Raw genomic sequence first — 24,589 nt, forward strand, 5'->3', positions numbered from 1 at the left:
ATTGTAAAATTTCATTCTGAAAATAGCCACTTTAAAAGAAAAGAAAAGAAAAAAGATTTTTTCAATTTAAGAAAGAACTTTTTTTTTTTTTTGGTCTTTAGTCTTTCAGATAACAAAACTCTAGACTGGAGTCAAGAGGTCCTCTCTAATCCAGTCATTTTACAGACAAAGAAACTTCCGTCTACAGAGATGATGACACTTGCCCAGGTCACAGGGCTAACTCTTTGGAGCCTACAGTGGAACCCAGGCTTTCCGTCAGCTCTTTCCATACCTGGTAGAAGGGCAAGAGGTCCTGCACACGTCCCCCACTACTCTCTAGCAATTCTTCCTAAGGCTTATGTTCCCAGATGTTGTCATGCCTGTGCACATCATGTACTGCGTACATCTGGGCATCAACCACAGTGGACACTGTAGATCTACACCGTTTTATGACAATGCCCTGGCCACTGGCAGAAGTGCTGTGCTGGGACAATAGCCCATGAAGCCAAGAGATCTTAGAGGGACACGAGTTGCCTGCCAATCACTTTCACCCCTGGAGGCCACATTACACACACACAAAAATCCCCCAAACTCATTTTTTTCCCTTTAAACTCTATCCCTCCTTTGAGTCAATGTCGACTTTAAAGAGAAAACGGCAAAACGAGCAAAGCAATTGAGAGATTTATTTTAAAAGAAAACTTCCAGGGAATGTGCCCTGCGCTTCACCTTGGGAGCTACTTCCAGCCCAAGTGCCCATATCATCAGTGTCTGCAATCCTGTGATCCCTGATGTCTAGAAATCATGACCCCGAAGCACTGAACAATCCCAGATCAAGAAAGAACAGTTAAATTACATGTAGTATACTGTGTTAAGAAAGTGTATTATTATTATATTTTATAATGGTTTTCCACCAGTATTGACATAGAAAAAAAGGGGGTTTTCTGGCTAACGAGAAAACTTCTATTCCCTGAGCATTCCAACTAACTGAGGGTGTATTATAGAGAGACTGCTGTTTCTAGACAATCAAGTTTAGCACTACCTAACTTGCCAAGAAGAATCTAAACCAATCAAAGGAAAAGATCTGCCCTCCTAACATTAAATGTGATTTTTTTCATTCTTAGAAACAATAAAAAAAGTCTGTATTACATAAAATTGCACATATATTAGAAAAAACAAATTATTAATTTCCAATCTTTCTATGTAATTGTTAGCTGCTCTTTGGGTCAATTAAACACTAAAACAATAAATTACGATTGCTTTAGCAGAGAATAGATAGGTAAACAGGTGAAATAATACGGCAGGATGTTTCCTTTCTGCTAGACTGCAGGCTCTCATAATCCATAACACTGGATGTTTCAGGGGACACTTCCAAGTCCAACTACGGGACTACTCAGTTTCTACTACCCTGGGTAAACCCGGCACATACTGGTCAGAACTTCCAAAGGCCCAGCTCAGAATTAGAGGTCTATGTCAGGCAGCAAGTGATATATTTTGGTAGGAAAGCAGTCAAATTTACTAATTCAATGATCCCAATATGTGACTTTTCCTGAAAGAAAAAGAGAAGGCTCAGCAAAAATAAAAGTAATAATAGCAAAACAATGAAAGTGCTGAATAGGAGATGAAGGACTTGGTTTAAGAAGAAATAAGGGGAAAAAAATCTTTCTGGTTAGGAACCCAATGATTTCTCCAAGTAAATTTTTAAGAAAAGAAATGTTTTTTTCAGAATGTTCTATCACAGAAACCAATGAATAAACGGACTCCATATTCTAACTTTTGTACCTTTATCCATATGAAAAAGCAAACTATTTTCGCTAATTTGCTCAGTTCCTGGAAAGTCTGTAGTGCCTCTGTTGCACGGCTAAAACCGCGTGTAGGCATTTCGCTGCTGCTGCTGTTGTAACGGCTGCTGGACTTGCTGCTGCTGCAGGCGAATCTGCTGCGAATAAGGGTCTTCCAGGGATTTTACAAATATGGTGGTTCTGGGACCAGTCTTCCATACGATGCCGTTGGCGTCTTTCACGGAAGATTCCACTGTAATGTTGTGTGTGCCAAGGATAGCAAAGTTCAACAGGAATTGAGTACTGAAGTAATCATTATGAGGCTCAACCCTCTGCTCCATCTCATTGGTCATATTGTCAATGGGTATCTGGAATGAAAAAAATCGTTAAATAACAATAGCTAACGTTTCCTGAGTGCATGCTGTGAGCCAGGACCTGTTTTAAGTGGTATTTAAATCTTTGCAAACAACCAAAAGGTAGGTACTAATATTATCCTTGTTTCACGAACGAGGAAGCTGAGGTGGGGAGGTTAAGTAACTTCTCCAAGGTCATACAGCTAATGAGTGATGACGTTGGCATCTGATAACAAAACTCTAGACTGGAGTCAAGAGTCTGGCTAACTCCAGAGCCTGTACTCTTAATATCAGGTAACACTGCCTCCTCACTAGAAGGAGCCTGAGTAAAAGGAGCTTTCTCAGCCCCTCTGATGAGGCCTTTCTGCCTTGGGAAGCAGTTCAGAACATGCCACCCCAAATACGCGGCTGTGGCATAGCGATTATTTTGAGCTAAAGGCACTTGAAAAACAACAGGTACAGAAAGGGCTCTCTGACCTGCCCCTTTTTACCTAAAACATAAATCAGATTTTCCATGAGAAAGGTAAACCTCCCTGCACCAAAAAAGAGAAGACTATCACCAGAGACTGGGAATCGATGTTGAGATGGATCTGTACGAACCAACCTAAGAAAATAACCCGTATCTTCCACTAGTCTCCCCCAATGCCCCAACAGATCTCCTAGTCATTTTACTTACTGTCCCTAGCCCCAAACCCTCTGTCTTGCCATTTTGTCAGGAATTCATCATCTGTGTGACTAAAAGGTATCTAAGCTTTCTGTTCTGGTCACTTCTTCGGGTCTTCATCCTCCTGTGAAGACTCCCATATATATGTAAAATTCTAATAAAACTGGCATGCTTTTCTCCTGTTAATCTGCCTTAAGGTCAGTTCAATCTTAGGCCTAGCTGGAGACCCTAAGAGGGTAAAAGAGAAATTTCTCCTCCCCTCTCCTTGTTCACCCAACCCCAACTCCAATTCCCATCTTTCTTTAACCTGTGAAGAGATATTCTAAAGAAACTGGATGCAACCACCTGTTTCAGTGAGTTTAAAATCTGAAAGACTAAAAAAGAACATAACGCTATGCAAATATATGGTTTTTCCCCTCCTAGCTAGTCTGATTTTATATTACTTAAGTAATGTAGTGATTCTTCCCTCCTTTAACAAATTAACTTTAGAACTTGCATGTTGCTTACTTAAAAATCAGTGTTTTGTTCAGATGGGCAGTACAACATATTATGAAACACAGATTTATGAATTCATTTATGTATTTAGCTAGATACTCATACCTTTGTCCTTCAAAGAACAGAGTAACACCTGCAGGTGTATCTCTTCTTGTACCCAAGATGAAGTATGTCAAGAGAGACACTTATTCTAAGAATGCATATACAGGTAATCAGAATGAATATTTGATTAGATTGCTCTATGTTTATGTGTGTATTTCTGTTGTGTAATTAATTATATAAATGTGCCCTGAAGCTTCGTGTCTCAATAAGCAGTTATCATGAGGTCAGTTTTCCAGAGACACTGATCTGTAACATTAATGAAATGAAGTCACCACAAATTCAAGATCTTAAAATTATTTATAAGTCCTTTTTTGTTTGCACATTCAACTTCTGTAGGATTTTTATTTCTGTAAAGAATATGCACACCAAACAAGAACTTCCTTAAAAGGACCAGAAATAGGCCTAGTAGGCAACCTGATCACTCTGAACGCATGATGCATTTTAAGTTGCAAACTCACTGCAAGTAACATTACAAAGCAATCATGTACTACCTGGCTTATTACGTCAGCTTCTTGACTTTAACCAGTGCCTCCTGAGAGGTAAGTCAACAATGAGAAGACCAGTAGTACTTCTCGACTTGAATGGTTTTTTTAAAAACAGTAAAAATCACTATATACAAGGACAAAGAGAATCATGGTTACTGTTCTTTCAAACTCAAAATGAGCAGAGAGCTGCAGACAGGGATAAGCTGACTATGTAAGTTCTCCTTATGATCTTCTGTGACAAGAGAGATCACTGAAACATAAGAGAGTTGTACTAAATACAGTAAATGATTTTTTTCATTATTCACCAAATATCTACTGAGTGGCTACATAAGGTGCCATGCTTTGTGCCCTCGAAGTCAAAAGAGAGGGAGAGAATGAAGGCTGAGCCTTCTCAGAGTAGGTACAGAGCCCCGGAGAGAGAGAGAAAGTTACCAAAGTAAGGAAAGTAGTAATGGCTTAAACCAGACCTTCCCTTGGCCTTTTAGCCTAAAACCACCAAAGAGAATAAAATGCTCTCATTTTATATCTTTACTGATACCCCTTTCCTTGCTCTGGACCTCAGTTCAAGGGTGCCCACAAATAAACCCAGACATAACCAATTTGGACATTTAAACAACTCTGTTCATACAACTGTGCACTTGTTCACTTGTTCCATTTACTGTGAATAAACCACCAAGGGACTAGAAAGAAATGTCTAAAGAAAGGAACATTCTACATTTGGAACATTGGTGTTTCACAGGCACAGATTCAGAATCTTAGCTTTGGCTAACAAAGCAAGCGTGATTTTGGTTAACCTACCTCCTGATTTCTCAAAGTAGCAAATTTCTAGGGTTAAACCCTTAACGAAAGATTTTACTTCATCTGATCACTGTATGTCAATATAGTATACTTTTTTTTTTTTTTTTTTTTTGCGGTACGCGGGCCTCTCACTGTTGTGGCCTCTCCCGTTGCGGAGCACAGGCTCCGGACGCGCAGGCTCCACGGCCACGGCTCGCGGGCCCAGCCGCTCCGTGGCATGTGGGATCTTCCCAGACCGGGACATGAACCCGTGTCCCCTGCATCGGCAGGTGGGCTCTCAACCACTGCGCCACCAGGGAAGACCAATATAGTATACTTTTTTTGGAACATGCTAAAATTTACTTAAAACAAAGGAAAAATAAATAGATGTGTTCTTTTGGGGTCAGGGGGTTAGGGAGAAAGTTTTTCCCCACTCCTGATGCTTCCCTCCATGTGGAGGGACCTTTCATTAGATGAACAGTACTGGTCTCTAGGGGAGAAGGTGCATCCTACTGATTGGTAAGTTGTGGGGTGGGGACTGGGCCTGGGGAGCTAAGCACCTTCTCTCTCCCTTCTTCTTTGGGCTTCAGGGTACTGCTCCTCCCAGTTTTATAGGGGCAGGCTCTGTGTATACTGGCGGAGGCTGGTGGGAAAGCTCAATTCAGAGCCACAAGGCTAGGCAGTCCTTGCTGCCAGGCACCTGAGCTAGGTTTCTCCCCAGCTCTAACAGTAGTGACACTCATATTTTGATCTCTGCCTGCCTGGATACTTTGTCTATCAACTGGTTCGGGCAGGGAAAAGAGAAGTGTTGTTTATCAGCCCCCTTACACCCTAATACGTACTTTTAACTTATGTCCATCTGATCCCTTGGGAGGTATAACTGCAATCTGCTTAACCATGAAAAACACTGGAAAACTTCCATCAATGAGTTGATACAACCTGCATCACAACTCTGCCTCTTTTCTAAATTACCTTGTAGTCTTGTCCAGATTTACTCTGCAGTGTGGAAGAAACATTCAGACAGACAGACTGAATTTTGCGGAAGAGTCCTGGTTTAGATCCGTGCTGGACCACTCCCTCTACCTTCAGCGCCAGTTGCTGGTTATTCTGGACAGCAATGGGTTCAGCAGGGTTCCGGGGGGATGGTGACAGGGCAAGCTGGAAAGCCAACATTAAAATAAATGCTAACAACCAAAAGCAAGCTTCCTTACAACAAACATGTCTGTGCTAATTGTTGATTATAGATTAAAACATTACTTGTACACACACAGGCACACATACATACACACAGATACATACACACACAGACACACACACACACACCCGCAATGACCTGACCGTGCTGGGACAACCAGACAGATGTACCTTTAAAGTCAAGGGTTCCTTATCCCTAATGCCTCCTTTTAAATACCACTGTTTTGTGTTTTTTTTTTTAAACCCCCAGCCCCAGTTCTGTTTGAGGGGAACAGAGGATTAGAGAATAGCAAGGGCACTGTTCTCCCAATTTCTGAGGTGGGGCATTTCTTTGACAATGAACCAACTCTAGTATGGAAATGCACTATATAAATTTTCATGTCCAGCTGCTGTCTCTATGGTCTTAGGTAATTTTAAATAAACTAAATTCAAATGTAAATGAATCTAGAATTCTAGGATTACATACGCTATCAAGTCAGCATGGTATAAAAGTCAATTTCCACACATAAACCAAATGACATTTTTAACCTCTCAGTTTTTCTTTAAAAACATATTAAGAATCCTAAATACCCTTTAATTAAAGAAAGCTCAAATCTTGCTTAAATAAAAATACGGAAGAAACTGGGTCTTTCTGATAATGTTGTTGAGCCAGTGAACCCTGGAGACAGCTTACCTTAGGACTTCTTATCTATATAATCAATTTTCCTTGTTATTCAGGTCATTTTCAAATGGAATGCTCTATTATTTGTAATCAAAAACATTCAAATGGATGCAAAAGTGCACTGAAGACATTTACTGATCGGGATAATCCAGGGAATCTCTTACAAATGACAATTTCCCCCCTTTCCCAACAATTTCATTTTTTTTTTTTTTTCAATTTCATTCTTTGAATCAAAATAGCTTTTGAATTTTGAGTGGCTTAAATATTTTAAAATACTGACTATACTCATTGCCCAGCTTCTCAAAATTTGTTATTTGTAGACAAAAGTGCTTTGGAGATAGGGCTGGTGATGTTTTACTGGACCTGATTCATTCCAAGTTGGGTTTAAATAGTTTGATCAGACATGGATTCAGCTCAAGATCCCTGTGGGCTACTATGATGAACAGCACCCAACTCATTCTTGAAGACAGGGACAGAGCTCAAGGTACCCAAATGCCTGTCCCACTGCATTTGGCACTATGAGGAAAGAAAGGAGAGGAGAGGGTTTAACTCCCAAATCACTTGTTGAAGGGAGGAAAGGCTTACAACTGAAGAGTATAAGTTCTGTCTAAACCAAAGGTAAGATCCTGAAGCAGAGCTATGCCCCCTACAATCTTCAGAAGAAGGTATTAAACTATATTAAACCTGATTGTTCTTCCTATATTACCTTGATGCTGGTAGACTGCAGTTTCTGGAAAAAATATCTCTGAAATGAAAGAGGAACTTTCAGCAAAGAAATGATGGCATTGCAGAGACATGCTGTATGCTGGGGTAAAAAAAGAAAAACCAAATGAAAATAAATTTCCAAATTTCATCAACAAATAGTTACTTTCAGGAAGAAGTGTAAAAACTACAAACGCTCATAAAATTACTACAAAAGTACACACCAATCAGGTTAAGAGACATAACACTCAGGAACTATATACATTTATCAAATCACTCATGCCAAGGAGGACAATTACAGACTTTTACTTTATTCTGAAATATATTCAATAAAAAATGACAGAGAAAACCCACACTCCTCAAGACCAAGCAGTGTGCAGTCTGCGTTTCTATAGAGCTTAGAGCTACTAGATATATAGTTATTTTAGATACTAAAGTATAAAGTAACTATCACGTGACAAAATATGATAAAGAGCAGGTATATGGTAAAAAATCAGAGCAAAATATTGACATTTGAGGCTCGAGACCAAATCCCCGTGGAACCTTGGCTTGGAACTGCCTCATTCTTCATCCCATCTCTACCAGGTGGCCTCCCTGTTCATGTGGCCATGAGTCTCCAGAGAGAGAGCAACGGTGAAAACTTACTGGAATTCAGATTACAGATTACCATATAGTCCAACTCTATAGATCGCTGAAACTTAAATAAAACACCTTCTTTCTAAAATCTATTTCACAAATTTAACTGAGTTTTGAAAATCCCAGCTTAACTGCAGAGGAATAGAACTACTCTAACGAATCTTTCGAGTCTTAGTGAAAGGGGTCATAGAACCAGAATTTAAGAATTCCAAGATTTTATTTATTTATTTATTTTCAACTACTTTCTTGAGGTACCACTGACATGCAAAAAGCTGGACATATTTAATGCATACTACTTAATCAGTTTGGAGATAAGTATACACCTGTGATACCATCAAAGCTATTTTAAAGATCACCCAGTTTAACCCTCAATTTTGCTGATGACACAGGTCACCCAGACAACTAATGGAACAAGCTGGGACTGGAACCTAGGTCACCTGACTAGGTCACTCAGTGATTTTGTTTTATTTCACCAATGATTTGCAAACTTAATAGAAAAAAAAAATTACAGTACTGGAACACCTGTAACTTTGGGTGACCCAGAACCATTCCTGCTTGGTCTACCATCCCCTCCTCAGTCTACTCCTCTCTCAGTGGCCCCCAAAATGCCACAGGCTGAAAACTGTTCCACTATACAGTGCTGTCTGTCCTTTTAAGTTCCTGCTTCCAAGCAGGGTATCACCTAGTGCCTCTGCTATAAACATTTTTAAAAAGTAGGGCATTAAGGCTAAAAGCCAGAAGAATCCATTCCTCATTGGTTTCAGATTACTGAACATTCTGTGCCTGACAGACTCCTAATATAAATGCCAGGTCTATTACTTGAGATTACCACAACACGGATTTAGAGACACTGGGTCTACTCAGGTTTAACTGCTAAAACGGCACTATTCATCTTCTTGCCACAAGGGATCTGAGATGCGTTTGCCTGGACATCCTACTTGTGGTGGAACCTTTGATGCCACAACAGTATTTAAGGAGAGAAACATCTTTAAAGAATGGATTTAGAGGAGCACAAGTGACCTCAGGCTGTTCCCGGGCAAAAAGGTACCATTTTCCCTTTTAAAAGAATAGATGCGGATTTTGCAATTCCCCACTGGGAAAGCAGGACTGCCTCTGAGACCACTAGCCCCTTGGGCACACTTCAACACGTATGTTAGTTGCAGATTACTATCAAAGTACCAGTCAGGAGATGTGAAATCACATATCATGATTAGTAAACCGGTAAGAGGACTATCCCATCATGAATACTCCCTTCATTGCCAAACCGAATACTTTTCAGCCTTTGTATTTTTTGACACTTCTGTGGCACCTGATAATGCTCTCCTTCCATGAAATTCCACTTAATGGCCCCTGCCCTCACTTCTGATTCTTCCCTGCTCCATCTTCTTTCCTAAGATTCTCTTCCTTTGTATGTTCCTTCAGTGTTGATGCTCTCCTTAGTCCGTTTGTCTTCTCAGTCTGTTTGTTCTTCACAGGCAGTTTTCTTCACTCCCAGGACTTTAAGAACCTATATGCTCATGACACCTCAACTTTACATGCATTCCAGCCTGTCTCCTTCTGACACCAGACCTGTTATCTAACTGCCAATGTTTAACATGTTTAAAAATGAAACCACCTTCTTCCACTATCCCTCTGTATTCTGTCTCAGTCAAGGATCAACCATTTGTGCACCTGGTCACCTAAGCTGGAAACCCAGAGGTCATGTCTCCATCCTCTCACATCTAATTTAAAGAAAACAAAAACAAACAAAAAACCAAAACCAAGCCTTGAAAATATTACACCTAAATAATCTTTCTTATGTATCTGTTCTTCTCATTCTTGCTCCCACTTTATCAATTTGGCCCCTACCTTGGATTACTGCAGAAGTCTTGTAACCACTCTTCTTTCCTTTAATTTCATGGCTTCCAGGCCATTACCTGTTCTGTTTCTACATAATAGTGTACAGTCTTAGCTTAACCACTTCTCTCCCACACCCATTTAAAATGCCTAAAGAGTGCCCCCATTGTCTACGGGATAAAGTCCAAACTCCTTAAGACTGTGTTAAAAGCCTTTTGTCATCTGGCCTCCACTGACCTCTCTAGTCCCGAGCCTGCACATTATGCTGCAGCAATAACACACTGTTCCCGGAAGACATCATGCTATCTCATGCCTCCGCTTTTTAAAATAAATTTATTTATTTATTTATGGCTGTGTTGGACCTTCATGGCTGCTTTGGATCTTCGTTGCTGCACGCGGGCTTTCTCTAATTGCGGCGAGCGGGGATTACTCTTCGCTGCGGTACGCGGGCTTCTCATTGAAGTGGTTTCTCTTGTTGCGGAGCATGGGCTCTAGGTTTGCGGGCTTCAGTAGTTGTGGAACGTAGGCTCAGGAGTTGTAGCTCGCAGGCTCTAGAGCGCAGGCCCAGTAGCTGTGGTGCACGGGCTTAGTTGCTCTGCAGCATGTGGGATCTTCCTGGACCAGGGCTCAAACCCATGTCCCCTGCTTTGGCAGGTGGATTCTTAACCACTGTGCCACCAGGGAAGTCCTCATGCCTCTGCTTTTGAACATGTTGTTCCCTGCCTGAAATTCTCTACCCCTCCTTATCTGCCTCAAAAACTCATATGCAAATACCTCTTCTCTCTGATGTGCACCCTCACCCCATTTCCCCTATCCTTTGACATGAATTACTTTCTCTTTTGTGCTACAACTCTACTTTGTGCAGACCTCTATTATTGCACATATATTATATTGTATTTGTTTACAAAATCTTTCTTATCAGACTATGGACAACTTGAGGGAAGAGCCTCTTTGTCATTTTTCTATTCACAGGATTCAATAAATGCTTGTTAAACTGAATTTTGGGTTCAGAAAGTATCAAATCTATAAAATACAATTTGGAAAGGGGGAAAAGGGAATCAACATTTATTAACCACTCCTTATATGCCAGGCCAGGCACTGTGCCAGGCATTAGGCATTATTCCATTTAAACTTCACAAAAACCCTATGAGGTAGATATTTTTCCATATCATAGAAAAGGGTATTAGAAATTTGTCTAAAATCACGCCTGCTGAGTGGCAGAGGTAGAATCTGACCCTAGGGCTCTTTTCTCTGTATTGCGTACCTACTGGGCAGAAAATTCCCATTCTTTCCATTAAACGCAGTGGATTGAACTCTGTCAAACTCAAGGTACTATCTGGCATCTATTTAATTTCCTAGGGTGGAGCTTAGAGGAAATACATGTAAATAATTTAATCAATGTCTCACATAAATATGTCTACTTCCTACAAAGATAATCTTTACAGTCTTCCTTAGCAATCAATCTCAGTATCAAACAGCTACCTGTGTCATTTCAATTCAGCAAATATGTATTGACAATCTTACGTGGAAAGCAGTGTGCAAATGAAAGTATCTAACCTTAAAATCTAATTTAACTCTTTAATGACACATCCTGTCAATTTCTTCTAGAACACCTGATAAATGGTGAGTTCAGAATGAGAACAGCAGGAGGCAGAAGAGAGCTACAGGAAATACCAGTATCCAATGTGTAGGCAGGGCAAGAGAAACTCTCCAAGGTGTAAAGTTCAAAGACAGTGCTATGCACTGAATGTGATGTCGTCTCTAAATTCACATGTTGAAGCCCTAACTCCCAATGTGTTGATATTTGGAGGAGGGCCTTTGGGAGGTCATTAAGTTTAGATGAGGACATAAGGGGGGGACCCCTGTGATGGGATCAGTGCCCTTATAAGAGAAAGGAGAGAAAAGAGGCCCTCTCTCTCCAACACGTGAGGACACAGTGAGAAAGCAGCAGCTGGCAAGCCAGCAAGAGACCCCACACCACAAAACAAACTGTTTGGCACCCTGAGTCTGGACTTCCCAGCCTCTAGAATTTTAAGAAATGTCTGTTGTTTAAGCCACTATGTCTATTTTATTATAGGAATCTGCGCTCAATACAACACTGGAGAATAGCCAGACAGGGAGGAGGAAATCTGGGTGAGAGTGTCAGTCTGTCCTGTGACTGGGAAGTCAGGGGATAAACAGCAGATGTTCAACAGTGCCAAAGGTAGCAGATTCAGTAGGCTAAGTGGACATGAGTATTAAAGGACAGCAGTAGCATCACCTGGCAGGAACTGATTTACTGATAGTCAGAAAATAAGCCCAGTTCTTTCTATTTTAATTGGCCAATAGTTTTCAACCCTGGTGGCATGACAGAATCACCTGGGAGCTTTTAAAAATACTAAGGTCTGGGCCTCGCAGAGATTCAAAGATAACTGGCCTGGGTGGGGCCTGGATATTGATGTTTTTTTTTTAAATAGCTTCCAAAGTGATTCTAATGTGTAGCCAAGGTTGAGAACAATTGCAACTTTAGTTAAATTGTTAAAAAAGAGAAAAAAAAGTTTTATCTGCATTCTGGTAGAGCAGAGTTGACATGTTAGTGTGACTACGTAGCAGCTACAGATGTGCTAAGTGCTTTCATGGATCATCTCATTTCAACCTCACAACAATACTATGATGTAGGTACTGTACTAACCCTGTTACAAAACAGGCACAGAGGGGGGCTTCCCTGGTGGCGCAGTGGTTGAGAGTCCGCCTGCCGATGCAGGGGACACGGGTTCGTGCCTTGGTCCGGGAGGATCTCACACACCGCGGAGCGGCTGGGCCCGTGAGCCATGGCTGCTGAGCCTGTGCTCCACAACGGAAGAGGCCACAACAGTGAGAGGTCCGTGTACCGCAAAAGAAAACAAACAAACAAACAAACAAAAAACAGGCACAGAGGAAACAGTCATAGAGAGGTTAATGTGTTGAAGTCACACACAGTAAGTGCCAGAGACAGATAAAAACTCACTTCCACATAATAAAACTCAATAAAACAAATGTGACTTGCCATGTAAGAAACAGGGGTATATTTCCGATTGAGTGATTCCACCTCCTCCAAGACATGATTATATACAGACATCATTCTTCTCTCATATTCACTATCAGCATGGGCTGCTCCTGTAGATCCATATTCCTGGAAACTGAAGTCAAAAATTAATATCAATCAATCAACCAAGATAGTAACTTTTTTTTTTTTTTTTTGCGGTACGCAGGCCTCTCACTGTTGTGGCCTCTCCCGTTGCAGAGCACAGGCTCCAGACGTGCAGGCTCAGTGGCCATGGCTCACGGGCCTAGCCGCTCCGCAGCATGTGGGATCTTCCTGGACCGGGGCACGAACCCATGTCCCCTGCATCGGCAGGCAGACTCTCAACCACTGCGCCACCAGGGAAGCCCAACAGTAACTAATTTAATGTCAAAATGTGTCAGGTACTTTCCACACTGTCTCATTTAATCTTTAAAATAATGAAGTAGGCACTGTTATTTCCATTTCACAGATGAGAAAACTGAGGCTTGGAGATGTTAAGTAATTCGCCTTCAGTCACACAACTAGTAAGCGACAAGCTAGAATTCAAATCCAGACCTGACTTCAAATTATACAAGTCTTAATCACTTTGGTTGTTAGCTAGTATAAAAATGTTTAATTAAACCTTGTCCCTGCCATGAGGGGAAAGAGACATAAGGCATTTGAAAATGTAAACTATCAATAAAGTCAGCAGACAAGTGCCAAATAACCAGTAAAGATATGCAAGTAATCAGAATATAGAGGGAGCTGAGGAATGCCACAGAAGAGATCGGTCTTGGACAAATCACTATGCAAGTAGCATGGATAAGATTTGAAGAGATGGAAAGTTCGGAGGGCATTCATAACTGGAGAAATGGCATGAATCTAAAGCAAGCAGGTGAAATGCACAAGAATGTTCAGCAGAGAACTAGCATATAGAGCATGCTGGAAGAAGTTTTACCTAGATTTCTTTTTTTTCTACTGCCTCAAACCCAAAGACATTTCTGAAAGTATTTCTAAATGGGAAAAGGTGGCAAAGTCCTGCATTCTAACTAAACTTCAAGAGGGCTATTTGAAAATGCAATATAGGTAACTTAACTATGTTGGGTTAACACTATTCTTACTATTCCCTTATTATCCTTTTAACGGCTACTATGTGCAAGGTACTTCAGCTGGGTACTTTACATAGGTTTTCATTTAACCATTACAACCACTCTAAGAGACAGGCATTATTACTTACCTATAGTTTATGCATATGTGGCTCAGGGAGACGAAAGAACATGTCTATATTCATACTCACTCCTAGCTGTATGTACACGTGTATCTGCCTGGCTCCAAAGCTTTGTTCCCTACTCTGTACTATATCTTAAGTTCTATTAAGACAAGAACTGAACCTCATTTAGTGATAGACTTTAAGGAAAACTATACCACACAATAAAGCATAAAGATTTAAAAGTCTCTGACAAAGTGACCTGCAAATAAAAGGGTATAAAATCAGAATATACTGTTCCACCTTCTACAAAAGGAGTATTCCTTTATTTATTTTTAATAAACTTTATTGAGATATGTTACAAAATCGCAAAAATGTACCCTTCCTAGTCAATCCCTACTTGTGGCCCCCAGCAACCAGATTAGCTTTCTATCACTGTAAATGAGATGTTTCCTAATACTGGATATAAATAATCATACTATATGTAATATTTTGTGTCTGGTTTCCTTTACAGCACAACATTTTTGAGTCATTAATGTGTTTTGTGTATTTCAACAGGTCATCCATCTATATTGCTGAGTAATATTCCACTGTATGAACATACTACAATTTATCTACCCATTCACCTGTTGACACATTTGGCTCTTTCCAGATTTTGTTGTTACAAATAAAGCTGCTAAGAAAATCTGTGTACAGGTCTCTGTGGAAATATGTTTTCATTTCTCTTAAGTAAGTAGAAATAGAACTGGTGGTCATATGGTAATTGCCAAACAGTTTTCCAAAGTGGCTGAATCATTTTGCAGTCCCCAAAATGTATGAATTCAAGCTCTTCCACAACTAATATTTGGTATTAAAGGGCTTTTTAACTTTAGCAATTCTAGTGGGTGTTAGTTGTATCTCACTGTGATTTTAATTTGTATTTTTCTGATGCCTAATGATGTTAAGCATCTTTTCATGTGCTTATTGGAATTAACATATCTTCTCTGTTGAAGTGTCTGTTCAAATCTCTTGTCAATTCTTAAAAATTGGGTTACCTTGAGTTGTATGGTTTTCTTAATATTCTGATAGAATATGTTTGAGAATATTTCACCCTGCAACCAATCTTTTCATTTTCTTAATGGCATCTTTCAGAGAGCAGAAGTTAAAATTTTTAAATCCAATTAAACAATTTTTTTCTGTACAGTAACTGCTGCTTGTGTCCTGAAAAAATCCTTGCTGATCTCAAGGTCATGAAGATTTTCTCCCAAGTAGTATTCTAGAAAGTTTGGAATTTTATCTTTTACAGTTTGATCTGTGATACACTTGGAATTAATTTTTATGTATGGTGTGAGGTAAGGTCAAGATCCTTTCCCCCCTATACAGCGTGTTCCAGCACAATCTGTTGAAAAAAACAGATTGTCATCTTTGTCAAAAATCAAGTAATACTCCTATGTAACTATTTTGGTCTCTCCATTCTACCCTCAAGCCAATATCACATTGTCTTAATTACTGGAACTTTATACTAAGTCTTGAAATCTTTAGCAAGTCCTCTAGTTTTTTCCCTTTATTTTACAATATGGTGAATTACACTGATTGGTTTTCTAATATCAAACCTAGAATTTCCGGAATAAACCCTACTTGGTTTTAATGTATTATCCTTTAGAGTTTTGTTAGGTTCAATTTGTACATGTTTTGTTAAAGATTTTTAAGTCTATGTAGAATATGTGAATTTTTCCTGTTCACCTCCACTATCACATTTATTGGCACAAAGTTATTTATTCCTTTAATATGCTTTTAATATCTATGGGATTTGTGACGGTACTCATTTCATTTCTAATATTGGTAATTTATGCTCTCTTATTTCCTTGTGCAGAATAGCTAGTTTTATCAACTTTATTGATCTTTTCAAAGAGCCAGCTTTTGGTTTCATTGACTTTCTCTACTGTTTATTTATAATTCACTGATCAGCATTCTCATCTTTACTATTTCTTTCCTTCTAATTACTTTGAGTTTAATTTGCTCTTTTTCTTGCTTTAATATGATAGAAACTAATGTTATTACTTTTAAACTTTCTTTTGTGTATGTATGCATTTAAAGTTATAAATTTTCCTCTAAGCTCTGTTTTAACTGCATCACACAAGTTTTGATATGTCGTGTTCTCATTTTCATTCAGTTTAACTTACTTTCTAATTTCCCTTGTGAATTTTTGACCAATTGGAATGTTTAGAAGTCTTGTTTAATTCCTAAACATTTAGGGATTTTCCAGAGATGATTTTCTAATTTAATTCTATCAGATAACATATTCTACGTAGTTTCAACGCTTTTACATTTACTAAGAATTGTTTTGTAGCTCAGCATATGGTTTACTTTGGTAATTTTTCCAAATGCGCTTGGAAAGAATGTGTATGCTGCTGTTAGTATGGCATACAGGTCAATTAGGTCAAGTTGGCTGGTAGTGTTATTCAAGTCCTCTATATCCTAAGAAATCTTCTGCAAGTTGTTCTAGTAATTATTTCAGAGGGGAGTGTTGAAAACTCCAACCATAATTGTGGATTTATTTCTCCTTTCAGTTGTCAGTTTTTGCTTCGTATATTTGGAAGATCTGTTACTAAATATATAAATGTTTAGAATTATGTCTTTTGGATGAACTGATCCCCTATTATGGTAAAATGTAGCTCTTTATCAAGTCTTTGTCCTAAAGTCCACTTTGTATGATACTGTCACGCCAGCTTTTAGGGTTCCTTTTCCATCCTTTTGTTTACTTTTAATATATTTGTATCTTTGTATTTAAAGTGGGTTCACACATATGGTCACCTTATCTTTGATAAAGGAGGCAGGAATATACAATGGAGAAAAGACAGCCTATTCAATAAGTGGTGCTGGGAAAACTGGACAGCTAGATGTAAAAGAATGAGATTAGATCACTCCCTAACACCATACACAAAAATAAACTCAAAATGGATTAGAGACCTAAATGTAAGGCCAGACACTCAAACTCTTAGAGGAAAACATAGGCAGAACACTCTATGACATACATCACAGCAAGATCCTTTTTGACCCACCCCCTAGAGTAATGGAAATAAAAACAAAAATAAACAAATGAGACCTAATGAAACTTAGAAGCTTTTGCACAGCAAAGAAATCCATAAACAAGACAAAAAAGACAATCCTCAGAATGGGAGAAAATATTTGCAAATGAAGCAACTGACAAAGGATTATCTCCAAAATATACAAGCAGCTCCCGCAGTTCAATATCAAAAAAACAAACAACCCAATCCAAAAATGGGTGGAAGACCTAAATAGACAATTCTCCAAAGACGATACACAGATTGCCAATAAACATATGAAAGGATGCTCAACATCACTAATCATTAGAGAAATGCAAATCAAAACCACAAGGAGGACTACTGGGCATATACCCAGAGAAAACCATAATTCAAAAAAACACATGCACCCCAGTGTTCACTGCAGCACTATTTACAATAGCCAGGTCATGGAAGCAACCTAAATGCCCATCGACAGACAAATGGATAAAGAAGTTGTGGTACATATATACAATGGAATATTACTCAGCCATAGAAAGGAACGAAACTGAGTCATTTGTTGAGACGTGGATGGATCTAGAGACTGTTATACAAAGTGAAGTAAGTCAGAAAGAGAAAAACAAATATCGTATATTAACGCATGTATGTGGTACCTAGAAAAATGGTACAGATGAACCGGTTTGAAGGGCAGAAGTTGAGACACAGATGTAGAGAACAAACGTATGGACACCAAGTGGGGAAAACCCCGAGGGGTGGGGATGGTGGTGTGCTGAATTGGGCGATTGGGGTTGACATGTGTACACTGATGTGTAGAAAATTGATGACTAATAAGAATCTGCTGTATAAATAAAAATAATTTAAAAAAGCAGATGATTAATACTTAAAAAAAAAACAAAAACACAAGGAGGTATCACCTCACACCAGTCAGAATGGCCATCATCCAAAAATCTACAAACAATAAATGCTGGAGAGGGCAGGGAGAAAAGGGAACCCTCTTGCACTGTTGGTGGGAATGTAAATTGATATAGCCACTATGGAGAACAACATGGAGGTTCCTAAAAAACTAAAAATAGAACTACCATATGACCCAGCAATCCCACTACTGGGCATATACCCTGAGAAAACCATAATTCAAAAAGGGACATGTACCACAATGTTCACTGCAGTACTATTTACAATAGCCAGGACATGGAAGCAACCTAAGTGTCCATCGACAGATGAATGGATAAAGAAGATGTGGCACATATATATAATGGAATATTACTCAGCCATAAAAAGAAACAAAATTGAGTTATTTGTAGTGAGGTGGATGGACCTAGAGTCTGTCATACAGAGTGAAATAAGTCAGAAAGAGAAAAACAAATACCATATGCTAACACATATATATGGAATCTAAAAAAAAATGGTTCTGATGAACCTAGGGGTTAGGACAGGAATAAAGACGCAGACAAAGAGAATGCACTTGAGGACACGGGGAGGGGGAAGGGTAAGCTGGGACGAAGTAAGAGAGTAGCATTGACATATATACACTACCAAATGTAATATAGCTAGCTAGTGGGAAGCAGCTGCATAGCACAGGGAGATCAGCTCGGTGCTTTGTGACCACCTAGAGGGGTGGGATAGGGAGGGTGGGAGGGAGACACAAGAGGAAGGGGATATGGGGATATATGTATACATATGGCTGATTCACTTTTTTAAACAGGAGAAACTAACACAACATTGTAAAGCAATTATACTCCATTAAAGATGTTAAAGAAATAAAAAATAAAATAAGCAGCCCACAAAACCTCATAATAAACCTATGAATTAAGACGAGATATAAATAAATAAATACATGATAAAGTGGGTTACTTGTGGTAAGCTTATACTTTGGGTTTTGCTTTTTTAGCTGTCTGATAATCTCTTTACTTAGAGTAAGACTATCTACATTTATTGTAATAACTGGTATGACTGGGTATAAATATACCATTTTGTGATTTGTTTTCTATTTTCATCTGTTCAGTTTTTTTTTTCCCTCTCTTCCCCTGCCTTCTTTTGGATTAACTGAGGTTTTTTTTAAAGTATTCCATTTTACCTCCTCTATTGGCTTATTTATTTTCTAGTGGTTGCTCTAGAGTTTATTCATCTTCATCCTCCATTACCACAAGTTATCTTCAAATAATATACACTTGATGTAAAATGTAAGACTCTTACTACTGTATTAATTCCAACCCCCACCCCCGTCATTTGTCTCACGTCACACATTTTACTTCTACGTGTTATAAACTCCCAAATGCATTGTTATTTTTTTCTAAATGGGCAATATTTTTTTAAAAAAGTAAAAAATGAGGAAAGTCTTTTTTATTTACTCACATATTTACCATTCCTAGTGTTCTTCTTTGTAGATCTGAATTTACATCTCAAATAATTTTTCTTCAGCCTGAAGAACTTCCTTTAACATTTCTTATAGTACAGGTCTAGGTCTGCTGGTAACAAATTTTCTCAGATTTTGTCTGAAAATGTCTTTATTTAGTCTTAATTATTCAACGGTATTTTTACTGAATATAGAATACTAAGTTACTTTTTTTTTCTTTCAGGACTTTAAAGATGTTGCTTCACCTGTCTTCTGGCTTGCATTATTTCTGATAAGAATTAGTAAAAAATTCTTATTTTTATTCCCTTCTACATAGTCTTTTTTCTTTGGCTGCTTTATATTTTTCTTTATTACTGGTTTTCAGCAATTTGATCATCATGTGTGCCTTGTGATTTTCTTTATGTTTATGCCACTCTGGGTTCGTTAAGCTTCTTGGAGTTGTGGGTTTATATTTTTAATTAAACATGAACATTTTTCAGCCACTTAAAATATTTTTCTGTCCCTTGTTCCCCTCTTTCTAAGATTTCCAGTTACTTGTATAGTAGTACAAATGACACTGTCTCACTGGCAATTTTAACTTTGTTCCGTTTTTCAGTCTTTTTTCTTTCACTGTCCAATTCGGATAATTTCTATTGCTATGTCTTTAAGTTCACTAATCTTTTCTTTTGCTGTATTTAACCTACTGTTAAACCCAACCTAATCAACCTTGAATTCTATGTTCATCAAAACTATCTTTCAAAAATAAAGGCAAAATCAAGATATTTCATTTTTATGCTCTAGAAGTTCCATTTTCTTTTTAAACCTTTAAATTTGTTCATTATCTTCTATCTTTAAAATTTTGAAAATACTAATAGTACTAAAATACTATTTTAAAGTCCAAGTCTGTTAATTCCATCATCTGTCATTTGTGAGTCTTTTTTCTAATTGGCTGAAGTTTCTCTTGGTTATTTGTCACATCTTCCAGCTTCTTCTCATGACCAGTGATTTTTGATTGGATGCTAAAATTGTGGACCTTATACATTTGAGTTTTTGGATTTTGCTGTCTTCAAAGAATGTTAAGATTTTGTTTTGGTGGACAGCCATTACTTGTCATAATCCTGACTCTTTGAAGGATTACTTAAGCTTTGTTAGGTCAGGTCTAGACTAGTCTTCACTTTAGGGCTAGTTTAGCTTGATTACTAAGGTGGTGTGACCCTTCTAGTGTCTCTTCTGAATGCCTTGAGTGTTCAATTAGGTTTCTACAGTTTGGCCGGTTGGAACTCAAACATTTCTCAGCTCTGCATAAGCTCTGGGAACTGTTCAGTTTACAGCTTCCTGGTAATTATTCCCTCTCTAGTAGCTGTTTTTTGCCTGGCCTTGTGGGATTTCACCTAATATATGTACAGCTTATCATTCAGCCAAAGATTCATAGCACTCTTCCTCTGGAAAGCTTCCTCCACCCCTGTACTTGGCCTGCAAATTCTTCCTTTGTTCTCTGAACCCTGATATCTATCTCTTCAACTAAGCAAGACCACCATGTTTTAATTTGGTTACTCCTGCCTGAAAGGCAGTCTAAAAAGTGCCTCCAGGCAGAGGAAAGCAAGGACTAGTGTAAAGTTTACCTTATTTATGTCCCTTCCCTGAAGGATTACATTCCTGGTCTCCCTGTTGTCCAATGTCTGGAAACAGTTAAACTTATATTTAAACTTGCATATTTTATCCAGGTTTCTAGTTGTTTACAATAGAAGGAAAAGTCCCATACGTGAATGGCTTCATGACCAGAAGCCATTCCATTATATTTTAGGCAGTAAAAATAAAGGTTAAGTGCAAAGCTAGAATAGAAAAATGTAATGGACAAGCATCTCAAAATATTTTTTCTTAATAATCCTAAAAGGTTGGTATGAGCAGATAATAACATTTATAATTATAAACATAAACCCCATCCTATCTCACACTTACTGATACTGGCTCAAGCACAATGTTAGCTGCTAGAGATACGAAGTTGGATAAGACAAGGTCTCTTCTCCCCAAAAACCTTCTAGGCTATGAAAGATACACACAGATTTTTGTAAAAACTATAGTGAATTTTATTAATGTCATGCTTCACTCTCTTGAGGCTCTTTTTAGCAGCAGGTCCTTCTTTATATGAAAGACACAAAATATATAGTATCAAGAAGAGAAGTTTCAGAAGGAATCTACTCTTTGCAGTTGTACACCAGTACGACTGAAACCCAGAGAGCTCTCCTTCAAGGTGCAATCTTTCTTTTCCAATTTTTCATTGCTAGGAAGGGCAAAGGTTAGGGGAAAGTGGGTTTAGGGGATAAAACAGGATGGAGAAGAGTGAAGAAAGGTGGTAGGAAGTGGAGAGGTTGACAGTGAGAGCAGGATTTGAGAGCTGGCTAGATAACTCCCTTCACCCCATCCCTGCTGACCATGTGTTAAAAAAATCAATCAAGAAAAATACTAATTTCTCTTACGTCAACCAACAGTACAATGACATTTGTGTGCTATCAGGTAAGATGAGTAGGCATAATCAGAAATGGCGAGAGCCTGGAAGTATCAATTAACTGGCAAAGACTGAAAAATATGGAGGTTAGAGAACATTTTGAAATTTAAAAGGGAGAAGCTTAAAAAAACAAAACAAAAACACTGGAAGTCTAAGGGGAAAATGAACATAGATCAAAGAAGGATAAATGGAAAAATAAGTAAAAATTAGTATGTCATCGAAATATTAAAATGAATCAGACAAGTGAAAAAAAAATAGCCAAGTGTTGTTTAAATATCTATTTAAAGTAGATAGCACTTTAAAACAGAAGGCAAGGATTTTGGTACTGCCTTGGAAAAAAATGGTGAGTCAATGCTTTAGGACAGAGAAATTTAAAATGCTCTGTTGATTATGTTCTCTTTGAGGAAGCTGATCTTAGAATCACAGGCCTTACTAGATTGGAAATATACAGTTGAAAATAAATGTTCTAAAACAGAATACTATAGTGGGAAAAAATAATGGACCATTCTTCAATAAAAATATTTTGAACAATTAATCAGTTAATTACAGAATGGAGAAGGATTTTAATAAAGCAAAAAGAGGAATATCTTTTTGTTTGGGAAACCAAAGATAAAAATTTCAAGTTCAAGCTTAATTATACTATTAACTCAATTTTTTACACCAAAATTTAGTTATAATATACCAGAAGAAAATGTTCAAATTCAAAGAACTTCTTCCTAGTTATTTAGAAAACAGAACACAGGAGGTAAGTAAACAATGGAGACAGAAAATCTAGGTTTGTCATTAGCTATATGACCTTAGGCAAATGCTAGAGAAGTTCTTCCTCTATAAAACCTCTTCCAAAACACTGTTGTGATGATTAGGTAAGATAACATATTTGAAAGTGTTCTGTAATATAAACTATTTAAATACCTTGCTGATTCTGGATCCAAAATCAGGGCTTCTATTGCGTGAGATATCAGTAAACAGCTCTGCTGCTGTCTGCATTATGTTAAGGTTATACATGATAATAGAGAAATGTACTATAGACTTTATATTATTTGAATACTAAATAAGGCACGATGAAAATTGTAAGGCCAGCAGGTCTAGGGAAGGGCCCAGGGAACCAGACAGAACCCCCGCCAAGGAGGCTGATGCAACCAACCGGTCTTCCCGCTCTCTGAGGGGCGGAACCAACGGCTCTGAGGCTGATGCAACCAACACCCAACATTGCCACAACATCCAAAAGATAACCCAAAAGGGGCTGCTTCACACAGCAAGCGCCTCCCCTGCGTCCACCCCTATAAATTTTGTTCGCGCCCACACCCGGGCGCAACTTCTCTGGCCCCTTTCTCTCGGACCAGTGAACCTCACCCGGGAGTGTTCCCAAATGAAGCTTGTTTAAGCTCTCCTCCGGTTTTGGTGCCGTTCCTTACAAAAATCATATTCTTCGTGAAGGTAACCACATGTTATTGACTCAAAATAGTCTGTGGCTCTATTTTTTTCTTTTTAAGGTATATATGTTGTCTGTGATAGTTCCAGGAAGAGTACTTCAGAGGTTAATGTTGGAAGGAGGAGCCAAGCAACAGGCTCTGTGATTCAATCACAGAAACTTTTTTATCTATCTTGGATATAGGGGTTTCACTGATGAAAAGTTTAAAACAACCACCACAATAAGGGTCTGTAGAGCGGTTACCCTGGAGGTTCCTACGCTGGGGCTCAAGGGATCTGTTAACTCTCCTGAAATGGTATGCAAATTTGGGGGGATATGTGCATATATGCATTTTTTTTAGGGGAGAGGGTCCATAGCATTCATCAGGTTTTCAATCACTAAACCAAAATGCCAGGAATTACTGATTTATAGGTCTGCAACTTAAAAGCAATTTATCTCTTTCTTCCTTTCAAAAAGGATCTGAAGCTGCTAATAAGAAAATACGGAGAACTTAAAGGGGGCTTAGGGAACATAAGTGATGACTGAAACGACTGAATACATCATTAATAAAGGTGATGGGAACTAGGGTTGTTAGCTATGAATAAAAGATAGGTGAAGCAAGACAGAAAATGGTTCTCTGGTGGAAAAATATTTTGTGTTGTCCATTGTAGCTCAAGTGAGCACCAAGTATTCAACACTGCTTGGACCTGGGTTTTGGACGCTCTTCCCAGAGGTGGAAAAAGACCACCACTGAGTCACCACTTTTTAAAAAGCCTGGCTGAAGTAAAGAAGTTAAATTACACTGCTCATACTAGGTTTCAAAAGAGAAATTATTATTTATGGTAAATCTGTAGGCTTATCTAATGTGTATGTATATTTTAGTTAAGCGTATCTGAAATATTTACTCTACATTTAAAAGAATACTTCCGAAGAACAAGAAATATTGGGCAAGTTTAGGATACAGTTCTACATTCCTCAAAGTTGCAGAATCAGCATCAAAAGATGCCTGATAAAGATCCCCATATCGGGAAGCAAGGCTTCGGAATTCTTCCATGGACAGTTTCATCTATAAAGAAGGAAAAATATCAATTATGATAAATAAACAAATATGCTTTTGTGTTGTATAAACAACACAAAAGTCAAAACATAAGAAAACAATCCTCAAACAATAAAAATATATTTCAACTCATTTTCAATTCATTCATTTTTATAAACCCTATTAAAGAAAATTAACAAAGATGGCAAATGAAACTACAAATGTGTACAAGCTTATAATTTACACATAATGTACAGAAACAAAAAACACTGCATTTTTAGCTTCTTCAAAGTTTCACTAAAATAAATAATATGGCTATAAACTTCCCAAAGTTTCTTTAAAATGTATGTCCTTTTTCTTTATATAAACATGTAGCAACTAGTGAGATAT

General features: G+C 38.2%; 1 protein-coding gene across 2 annotated transcripts in view; it reads right to left on the reverse strand.

Moving 5' to 3' along the window:
- Window positions 1–642: 642 nt before the first annotated feature.
- Window positions 643–24,589, reverse strand: part of INTS7 (integrator complex subunit 7) — a 92,380-nt gene continuing 68,433 nt past the window's right edge. For both annotated transcript variants that reach the window (XM_030872961.3, XM_060294633.1), the window contains exons 15-20: window positions 24,126–24,229; window positions 22,665–22,733; window positions 12,688–12,820; window positions 7,195–7,293; window positions 5,606–5,791; window positions 643–2,125 (exon numbers count right to left, since the gene is read on the reverse strand). In XM_030872961.3, the coding sequence (XP_030728821.1) occupies window positions 1,838–2,125; window positions 5,606–5,791; window positions 7,195–7,293; window positions 12,688–12,820; window positions 22,665–22,733; window positions 24,126–24,229 (879 nt within the window). In that variant the 3' untranslated portion in view covers window positions 643–1,837. The remainder of the gene's footprint in view (window positions 2,126–5,605; window positions 5,792–7,194; window positions 7,294–12,687; window positions 12,821–22,664; window positions 22,734–24,125; window positions 24,230–24,589) is intronic.

This window comes from Globicephala melas, chromosome 1, assembly GCF_963455315.2.
Source record: "Globicephala melas chromosome 1, mGloMel1.2, whole genome shotgun sequence".
In the NCBI taxonomy this organism is placed as follows: Eukaryota; Metazoa; Chordata; class Mammalia; order Artiodactyla; family Delphinidae; genus Globicephala; species Globicephala melas.